Below are 10,105 nucleotides of genomic sequence, written 5' to 3' on the forward strand. Positions count from 1 at the left end.
TATTATATCATTATCTACCAAGTTTGCCTATCTCAGTATTCAGAATCAGAATAGAGCTGGAAGGGACCTTGGAGGTCTTCTAGTCCAGCCCCCTGCTCAAGCAGGAGAACCTATACCATTTCAGGCAAGTCTTTTCTTCAAAACTTCCAGTGATGAAGTACCCACAACGTCTGAAGGCAAGCTGTTCCACTGGTTAATTGTTCTCACTGTTAGAAAGTTTCTCTTTAATTCTAAGTTGCTTCTCACCTTGATTAGTTGTTTGTTATCTTTTGTTTTAGAATGTAACAAAGACAGTGGAAGAAGCGAAACCTAAACCTCCTACTATCCAAGAACTGAAAGAAATGATTAGCAATTACAACTCAAAAGTCAACAATTGTTTGCTGATGAAGCTGGTTGGTATTGCAATTTTGGATATTTCCTACTTTTGTTGTGGTGGCTCTTAAAACTATTTTCCCTTTCAGCATTTCTGATGGGAAGCTTGCTTAAGTTCTGGGGGGACCAATCTGTCTATTACTCTAGGAGCTACAGTAAAAGGTGGACATCTCCATCTTTAATAATTGAAATAACAAATCTTGTCTTCTGTTAATTGGCATTGTCTATAAAAAGAATGGCTATGTTTACTAGGATGTGCAACAATTTGGATTCAAAGTCAAAACAAATTACCGTATGCATGCAGCATATATTTGCAATTTCTTCTTCAACCAAATGCCTCTTTTCCTGGGATCATCCTGTAGTTGCAGGAGCAGCTGTAGAATATCATGAAAAAGTGTGGTAGCTTTAAGGAGCGCTATGTATGTCCTTTCAGCTTTTGAACCACATGCTGGTGTTTTATGGGTGACTATTAAGTAAATGATTGTCAAAAACAGCTTTTCTCATGTCTTTCCTCCCTTCTCATCTGGCGCCTTCAGTCACATGATGAGCGTTAGGACTACATTGATTGTTTGCATGATTTGCATTTGGATTTTCTGTTTTTTCATGGATCCCTTATAAGATGTATTCTCTATTTGGACCTTTGGATAGGTTTCTGCTAGTCTGCAACAGAGCATAGCAGGAAACTACCTTATTGAGGAACTCATCCAGTGAGTTTTTTTAGCCTGGCTTTCCTGGGTTCCTTGCACCCACTTCTCTTTATACTCAGACACTGCATTGCATGGTTTACACAATTCCTAAAAAGTAGAGTGGTAGTCCTAGTTATGCTTGTCAACCATTATAATGAAACATGTTTTGTTAAATTTACTTGGGACCCTAATAGCTCAGACAGATTTTAGATAAAGCAATTATTTGTTGTTTATATCTGGACCAAATAGTTTTCATCTGGATTAAAAAGCATTAGTTCCATTCCCCAAGGCTAAGCTACCTCACAGGGTTGCTGTATGAGAGAGCAGAATGCAAGGAAGATAGATAAGTTGGCATAAATCCTTGCTTTAGCAGAGAATTGGCTATACTTCTAACATTGGGTCTATGTTCCTATGGCACTGATGTTACTGAAATTCAATGGGATTGGTACACAATTTATTAGCACAAATAGGCAATTTTGGCAGAGATCCACTTTTAAAGAACTGGTTTATTTATTTTGTTTTAATCATGGTTCACAGGGATTCTGATTAGAAGCATGATTTTTAAGAGGCTGATCCAAAGGAAAAACACTCTTCGAACTGAGGAGGTTTTAGAGCAGGGGTGTCAAGCTCACAACATGACATGACTTGTCATGACGTATCGCAACTTTTTTCCCATTGCCGGCAATGGGGTGGGCGCAGCTTCACTATGATGCATCCGGCCCGTGGACCAGCAGTTTGACACCCCTGCTTTAGAGGTATCTATCAGCTGAACTTTCCTCAAGCTGTGGGATGACTGTGGGATTTGAGCCATATAGCAGCTGTGGGATGACTGTTCTGTAGTTAATCTGAATCTTGGAAACATTCTGTAGTGTCTATAAATCTGTAGTCTTGGAAACATTCTGTAGTCTCTGTATATCAGCTAATGATTTTCCAGAAATAGATGTACCTGTATTATTTTAGATAGTTGAGACAAATCCCATCCATTACTTCGCAAAGTGGTTTAACATCTATCTCAGTTGCATTTATGGAAGAACATTTTTCCACCACAGAATAGGTATCAGCCAAAGTGCAGAGAGCTTGGTAAATTCCCCTTTAGTGTGCATTCTTGTGTTTTTCCCCTTCAGTATGTATAAGGACCATCATAGACAAATCCATTTCGGGAGGTGGGGATATTGTTTTTCATTCAATCCAAAGTATCTTGGACAACTTTCAAATTAATTGGCTAAACCAATTATCTATTTATTTAAATCAGGGGTCTTCAAACTTGGCCCTTTTATGACTTGTGGGCTTCAACTCCCAGAATTCTTCAGCCAGGCACCCTGATTTAAATACTTGCATTCTGTCTTTCTAAAGAAAACAATGCGATAAAGCATTGTGTGGCTTAAAATACCCCAAAGAAGAATTATAAGGACACTGCTGCCAAATAACAGACTTGCAAGTATAAATCATTGACACTGACTTTCCCAGTCACTGGAATTCTGTGGCTTGACCTTGCTGTCCTTCTAGAGTTGCCAGCTCCTGAAACTGAAACAGTGATAAGGTAAAAGGACTGCATTCCTTTGCTTTGAGCACCTCCCAAAAAATCAGCTGTAGAAACAATGTAGTACCCAAAGAACTGGAGCAAGTGAAATAAATGAACCAAGTATTCGTATCTTGATTCTAAGAAGAAAATTAAAAAATGGTACTTAGAGGAATCAAAAACTATGGCTGGACCAAGCTTTAGAATTGTAGTTCATGTATTGAAACCAGAAAATCACACAGATTTTAGTGGATCTTCTCCAGGTATAAATATGAATGGATTCAATCAATGAAAAGTTTTAATTAGAAAAGAGTGATGAAACTGGGTATGTCTTGGTACAGACTTAGTCTGAATGACGTAGTACTAACAAGTTTTCCCATTCATAAAAAGAGATTCAGTTCAGCAGAGTTTTAATCTGGTTTTCTGTGTTACTGCCAAGGTTGTCCCTCAATAATAGACTTTCCATTTAAAATAAAGAAAATAAGCAAATAAAGTAATTTCCCATTCTTAGGAGACACCTCCTTAACTTCAGAACAGCAGTGTTAAAGACGGGATGTTATGTATACATTTTTTAAAAAGCTAAAGTGGTAATTAGAATGGTTATTTTTATTCTTCATTTCTCTTACACATTAAAGCTGCTTGGAACAGCCAGAGAGTATCTGTGAAAATGTTTCAGAAAGTGGATATATGTCATCATATGTGGGGCTTCCAGGGTATTGCATAGCTGGAGTTCATTAGTTTTAGAAGTCGCTTGATTGCAAAAACTTTCCGATTTTCTTCAGAAAAATAATCTGAATTGCTTCTTCCAAGTCATTTAGGAAATAAAGATCAAAGAAAAGATAATCTGCCTTTAATTATTTTTTTTTCATTTTTCCCCCAAATCCCAGAATGACGATGGCACTTACACAGGTTTCATCAAAGTGCACCTAAAACTAAGGCGTCCTGTGACAGTCCCAGCAGGGATTAGGCCACCATCTATTCATGATGCTCTCAAAGAAGTCAATTTAGCTAACATGACAGAGAAAAGAACATCATTCTATCTACCCTTGGATGCCATCAAACAGTTACATATCAGCAGCACAACAACTGTGAGTGAGGTGATCCAGGGACTTCTGAAGAAATTTATGGTGGTGGACAACCCACAGAAATTTGCACTTTTCAAACAGATGGAGAAAGATGGTCAAGGTGAGAAAGATACAGAATAAATGTTGCAAAGAGCTGCCTGCCCTGGAAGTGACAATTTATGCAAGTGGTCCACATGTGTAGTCTGCCATAGGTGCAGCCTCTGCTCTGCTCCCTAACAAGTCTGCCAGGTTCTCATCATCTTTTGTGCTAGCTGTCTCCTCTATGGCAGAGGAGCCCAAACCAGACAAACAATAAACAATCAAATCAGTGCTAAGTAAAATCATACAATAAAACTTGAAATTCTTAAAATAATAAATACAATAATAAATACAAACATTAGAATAAGATTAGGGTTTTTTAAAAAAAAGAAAAGTTGAACAAACAGAAAGTAAAGAAAAATGTTAATCCAATCAAGCTTTTTTTAACTATCTTAGTTCTGGGCAGAATAAACTTCAATAACCATGTTTTATAAAAATAATAAATCTGTTGGAAAGTTACATAGGAAGAGCCTTAAAAATGATGTTTTAGGGACCTCTTGTAGGATGTCTATTTCTATTTTGTTCACAGCATTCACTACATCCAAATGTAAGATCAAAATTTTCAAGTCTACTTTCATAGTCTTTGGTAGAAACATGAATGGGAATCGTGTTTCACTTTTCTTGGAATTAAATATAATTTTCTTAAATTTCAGATCAGCTTAAATTGGTTTTCTCCGTTGCATTTTGAATTTAATGTACCAAAATGAAGAAAATATAGAATTTTCTCATTTTGGGATAGTATCTGGAGAAAAATTTACTTGTTTATAGTTTGGTTATTATCTGTTCACTTCTCTAACCTATAAATATAATTTTAAATCTTATTTCTGTTTTCTAGAGCATTAAATATTCCATCAACTTTTCTGCTATCTGTACATTAGTAACCATTTCTTACATTTCTTTATCCTGTTAAAAAAATAAAGGATACACAGGGCCTAGGACTGCAATTCTTTAACCTGGGGTTGCTTTCTTCCCTATGACAGCTTTTAGTTTTCATGTCCAGTTTTGAAGAACAAATAATAAATGTTTAAAATTGCTGTAAAGGAAGGAAGAACTGAAGATCCTTAATGAGAAGCAGTGGCAGCCTTTTCTATCCGTTCTTCTAGAGGCTCTGTGCATACGGCTGGCTATAATTACATGTGCAAATCTGAAGAAATTTGCATTTTCTTTTCAAAAGTCCTAGGTGACTTTCATTGGCTTATCTTTTGCAGTTCTTTCCCGGAAGCTTCCAGTCACAGAATGTCCTTTGTACCTCCGGCTCCTAGCAGGCCCTGACACGGATATTCTGAATTTTGTGTTGAAGGAAAATGAAACAGGAGAAGTTGAGGTAGGTCTGATTGCTGCGTGATTTTTGTTATTTTTCCTAATTTGCAAAGAAAGACACACAAAAATAGAATCACATTACACGAACAGTGATTTGAATCTCTAGAAGAGAATCTGAGTGGGTGGAAAAAGCAAATGTCCCATCTTATTGGTTCTTATAATAAACATAATTAGATACTTGTGCTCTAGAATAAGCGTAATATTGAAGCAAATACAGAAGCAAAGGGCATTTCATGTTACCCTTTTTAAATATTAAACAGGATTAATAAAGTTTAATTATACAGGACAAAATAACCTTCCTGCAGACTTCTGGGGCTTAAAATCCAGCTATATATAACTAAATGATCAGGTGTCACAAGACAGATCAACCAGGCACCAAGGAAGACATTCTTCTGTGCTTCTGAAGTTAACAGCCTAAGAAATAAAGAACCAAGCTCTGAATTATAGGGAGAATTTTAAAACTGAAAATAACCCAGTCTTCCAAACCTTGGGAATAATCTTTGAAGATGCATTTCTTGAAATTTGAATTGTTTGGAAGTTGCTAGAGGATAACTTCTTTTAAGGTAACTGTAACAGCATGGCTGATGATGAAAAGAATCAACTTTATTTCCTAGAAAGCTTCTGAGTTTATATATAATGTCCTCAGCTTTTACTCAGAATAGTAGCTTGGTAATTTGTCTTGCCGCCATCTGTCTCTCAGAGAGTACCTCAATTGACACACACCCCCAATTCCAATGTGCAAGAAAGAGAGGGCCAAAACTTCATTGTTGTTGTTGTTTTAAACGTATAAAATCCTTTTTACTGTAAGTATCCAGCAGGTAAACTTTCAATTTCAGTTATGAACTAAACCCAACTGTCTACACCTCCTTTGAATTTCAGCCACAAATAATGATAAAACGAAAAACTATATTCTAGAAAATCACCCTTTGCAGATACGGGCCTTTTTATGGTTGAAAGCTAGAAAACTATAATGTGTATACTCTTTCCTACAGGTAGTTTTTTTATTTACCCTGAAAGTTTCAGAGTAGCAAGCTCATGACTTGAAGGAAAATAGGATTACAAAGGATTCATTATTTTGGGATGGGGTTTTCTTCTGGCAAATTAAATTTGTTGCAACTGACGTCTTTCACAGGTTACAATAGCATTTTTTCCCTGCCAATTTAAAGCCTCTCTGTCTTTTTACTTCCTTAGTGGGACAACTTCTCTATTCCAGAGCTACAGAATTTTTTACTAATACTAGAAAGAGAAGAAAAAGACAAAATACAACAAGTACAAAAAAAATACAGCAGGTTTAAACAAAGACTGCAAGAAGCCTTGAAAGAAGCAAATGGGAAGCCCGGATAACCAAATATGGCTAGCAACAAACTCAGTTTTAGAGCCTAAATAAATAATTAAATATATTTAAAAGAAATAAAAACAAAACCGAACAACTTTTTCTTTCTCAGGACACTTTTCAGTTTGGTTGTAACCCAAGCTTTGCTTAGAACTGGTAGTTACAGAAAGGGAAACTGACCCTCTAGTACCAGAAGCGGTGGCTGCTTTTCCTTCTCCATGGTCGTACTGCCAGGAAACTCTGCAGTGATGCTGAATGTCTACTTTATTGGTTGGTTTATTGTACAAATGTTAAGGCTGGACTGAAATGGCTGTCTCCCCTTCCTGCCATCCTGATACCTCACCTGTGGATTTGTGTTACGTGCAGTAGACATGTATAGTAAATGTGTTCTCTGTGATCAATTCATCCACATAACCATCAGCAAACTGAACAACTTTAGTCTGATATAAGTGAGACACATGATAAAAGATGCCAAACCTATTGTTGCACAAGAAAAATGAACTGAACAATTGCCAAGGAAGTGGCAGAATATCAACATGACTTCAGGAATGGCTGTGGACATGAGAAAGAGTACATTTCTTGGAGGGAAAAAAAAATCCCTCTGATGTTAGGATTTTAGGATTCTGATATAAACAGGGCTTTGCATAGTCCTACTGTTGGAATCCCCTTTGCCCTAATGCAGAACCAGTTCTGAAGGCTTTGGCAGGTGATTGTTATATTTGCCTTTATTAATATATGTTGGAAGCATTGGTTACCTATTATCCTAGAATTTATGTGAAGCCTCTGAAAGGAAATAATCTTGGGTGCTATTGACATTCATGTAGTAGAAAATGAGTTGCAATTTGCAACTGCTCAGCTTACTGGCTCTTTCACCTTGCAGGGTCATGCCACCTGATTAAAGGTGTAAGTTCCAAATAGCTGACTCTGTTCTGTTTCTGTTTCTGTTTTTGAAATCTGAACTGGAGAATTAAAAAGTAAATGCGACAATAGAACAAATAATAGGAGAAATGGGCAATGCCCTTAAAAACATGGGCATTGTTATCTAAGCTCTTGCACTTATACAGAATTTCCTGTTTGACGCTATGCCTCTGGTGTAGTTGCAGATGTATGGGAACAACTTCTGCAAGATGATCTCGTGCATTTGGAAGCCGACTCTGAATTATACACACACTTATGATAGGGATGGATATCCTTTGGGATATTCAGGCACAGCTTACAAATGTGTATTGGATTGTCTCGCATTGGAGTGGCTGGTGTGACTGGCTGCAGTTTGCTAGATGATGTAGGACATGAGGCATTCTTTATTCTTCTGTTTATAAGGTTGGGTGGAGGCAAATGATTCCTTCATTTTTTCCTCCTGCCCCACCCTTTTCTGAGGATGTTTTCAACAAGAGTTCATTGAGTCAAACTAGGTTTCATGTATTTCCCCTTTGAGAGCTAGCTTAAGCATGCAGGAACCATTTAGTCCAGCTTGTAAATGTCTTGACTCAGATAACTGAGTAAACTCAAGGCTTCCTTTCCCCTGTTTTGCAAATACCAGCCTGTTGTTTAAAACAAACAGGATCATTCCTCTTACATTAATTTGATAATTAAGCCAGTACTAAGACTCTAATTTTATTAGGCCAAGAGTTAATCAGTTGTCAGAACCTGACAAAGCCTTCTTTGAAGATTCTTTAAGCATGTGGGGGTGGGGAGGAGGAATATGAAGGGAAAAAGATGTTTCCAGCTCTGGCATTGTGGGGTTATGTGTAGAGGTGTATCTTGCAATTAAAAGAAATCAATCAAACAGGAAAAGCAAGGAGCAAATTTAACTTAAGTTCATGCTGAAGCAAAGCTACACACAAACTTCCTCAGGACTGCAGAAATGGTTGATGAAACAAAAAATGTGAAACCCCAGGAGTATTTTGTGTCTACATAGTTAGAGAAAAGGAAGAGTGAAGTTAGTTTTGTTAAGTCATTAAAGATCTTCTCTCCAAGAGGGATATTATATATTCTGTTTTATTTTCATCAAAGAGGGAGGAAAACTGTTTACTGCTCTTCTCTTTGGCATGTCTTGAACATTTCTATAGAAGGCATGGCTTCTTATGCAATTGATGTTAATGCTGCTGACTAAGCCTCCTGTATATAGGCAGGTGGTTTTTTTTTCTTTAAAAATATTATATAGCTAGGGGCATTAAGCTGAGAAAAAAGGTGATACTTAGATTGGGAGAGAATGCAGAACCATTTGATCTGTGGTAGAACAGAAGCCTTAGATGTGGAGGCCCCTACTTAAAAAGCGCAGACTACTGCTAGCAGTGCCTTTGTTTATTAGTATATTATGTTGCTTGCATCTGTTTGTGTGTGTGAGTGTGTGTGTGTGTGTTTCTGTTCAGAATAGTCAGCTACAAACATATACACAGTCTGTATAGAATGGAATTAGTGAAAGCTTTTATGTGGGCAAAGTGAATACATTTTTGCAATGCTGTAACTTATTTTTACTACTGTTTCATCCCTGTGACTTTTTTTAATGTCACCATCTGACTTTTTTTAAAGTTCCTTCTCAATTTGGTTATATGATGCAAACTGTGTAAGAAACTATTAAAAATAAAGGATATCGGATTATAAAGAGTTGTTTCCTAACTCTTTTGTGTTGGGTTCATTTAACATTACACATGAAGAATCAGTGATGTTATATTTTAATTTTAACAGAGATGTAATTTTTCACCTCACTGACTCACTATTCCTAATAGGCAAAGGATCTTGAATTTCCTCTCTCCCAGTGTGATTACCAACAGAAATCTTTCAGGCTTTATTTTTCTATGTAGCTTTACTGGTACCATTTCCTTTTGATTTATCTTACATATTCATCTACCTCTATGTGAGCAAGAAACACATTCCAATAAATTACACAATTTAGATCGTCGTCAATGCACAGACCAAATTGCTTCTGAGTCCAGACTGCATCCACTGCATGTTGGTTGAGTGATTCCACAGAGCTATTCCGCAGCCATGCAGGAGAGAGAGAAAATAATGGTCTAAAAGCTGCTAAGATTCAGTTAAAGTGCTAAATTGAGGAAATCCAATTTCAAGTCCACTGTCATCCATGCAAGTCAGGCCAATCACACTCAGGTTTAGCTACTTCCCAGCTCTTGTGGGAAACAGCTTGAGCACCTAGAGCACAGGTGTCAAACTCGCAACGTCAAGTGACGTGTTGCGATGTATTGTGACTTTTTTCCCATTGCCGGCATTGGGGTGGGCGTGGTTTTGGCATGACGCATCCAGCCCGTGGGCTGGCAGTTTAACACCCCTGACCTAGAGGAATAGTGGGATATAAAGCTAAGAAACATTTTAAGGCAAGGGGCATTTCAGCACTCTGTGACTCCACTCTTTGCAGTCCTTGGTACCCTTTCAAACTATAACCTCTAAAAACTGGCTGAGTTTGAAAACACATGAAAACTATTGTGAAAGCTCTAAAATAGGCATTTCACAATTTTTTTAAAAAAAAAATCCTGATTACTGTTTTTTAAAAACTATCCCTGTTTATATACTTGAGGGAGTCCACCCATTTGCAGCCATCAACTTCTAAAAAGTTAACTGTAGCCTTTTCCAATGAAAAGGTTGGCCATCTTGGTATTTTCTTGACTCATTTTTTCAGTTTTCCTTATAGCAAACTTCTCATCTTCTCATCGTTCTCATCTTTCCTACTACCTTCTCCTACTGGTATCTTATGATT

General features: G+C 37.1%; 1 protein-coding gene across 3 annotated transcripts in view; it reads left to right on the forward strand.

Annotated features, from left to right (window-relative positions):
• The window catches only part of RASSF5 (Ras association domain family member 5), a 62,138-nt gene extending 54,806 nt beyond the window's left edge, over positions 1-7,332 (forward strand). For 2 of the 3 annotated variants that reach the window (XM_029283861.1, XM_015814481.1), the window contains 4 exons: positions 279-392; positions 3,465-3,762; positions 4,949-5,064; positions 6,252-7,332. In XM_029283861.1, the coding sequence (XP_029139694.1) occupies positions 279-392; positions 3,465-3,762; positions 4,949-5,064; positions 6,252-6,404 (681 nt within the window). In that variant the 3' untranslated portion in view covers positions 6,405-7,332. The remainder of the gene's footprint in view (positions 1-278; positions 393-3,464; positions 3,763-4,948; positions 5,065-6,251) is intronic. The other variant, XM_015814482.1, reaches the window with a different exon arrangement.
• Positions 7,333-10,105: the final 2,773 nt, after the last annotated feature.

The sequence above is a fragment of the Protobothrops mucrosquamatus genome, unplaced genomic scaffold (assembly GCF_001527695.2).
Source record: "Protobothrops mucrosquamatus isolate PMUCROS unplaced genomic scaffold, P.Mucros_1.0 scaffold256, whole genome shotgun sequence".
Classification (NCBI taxonomy): Eukaryota; Metazoa; Chordata; class Lepidosauria; order Squamata; family Viperidae; genus Protobothrops; species Protobothrops mucrosquamatus.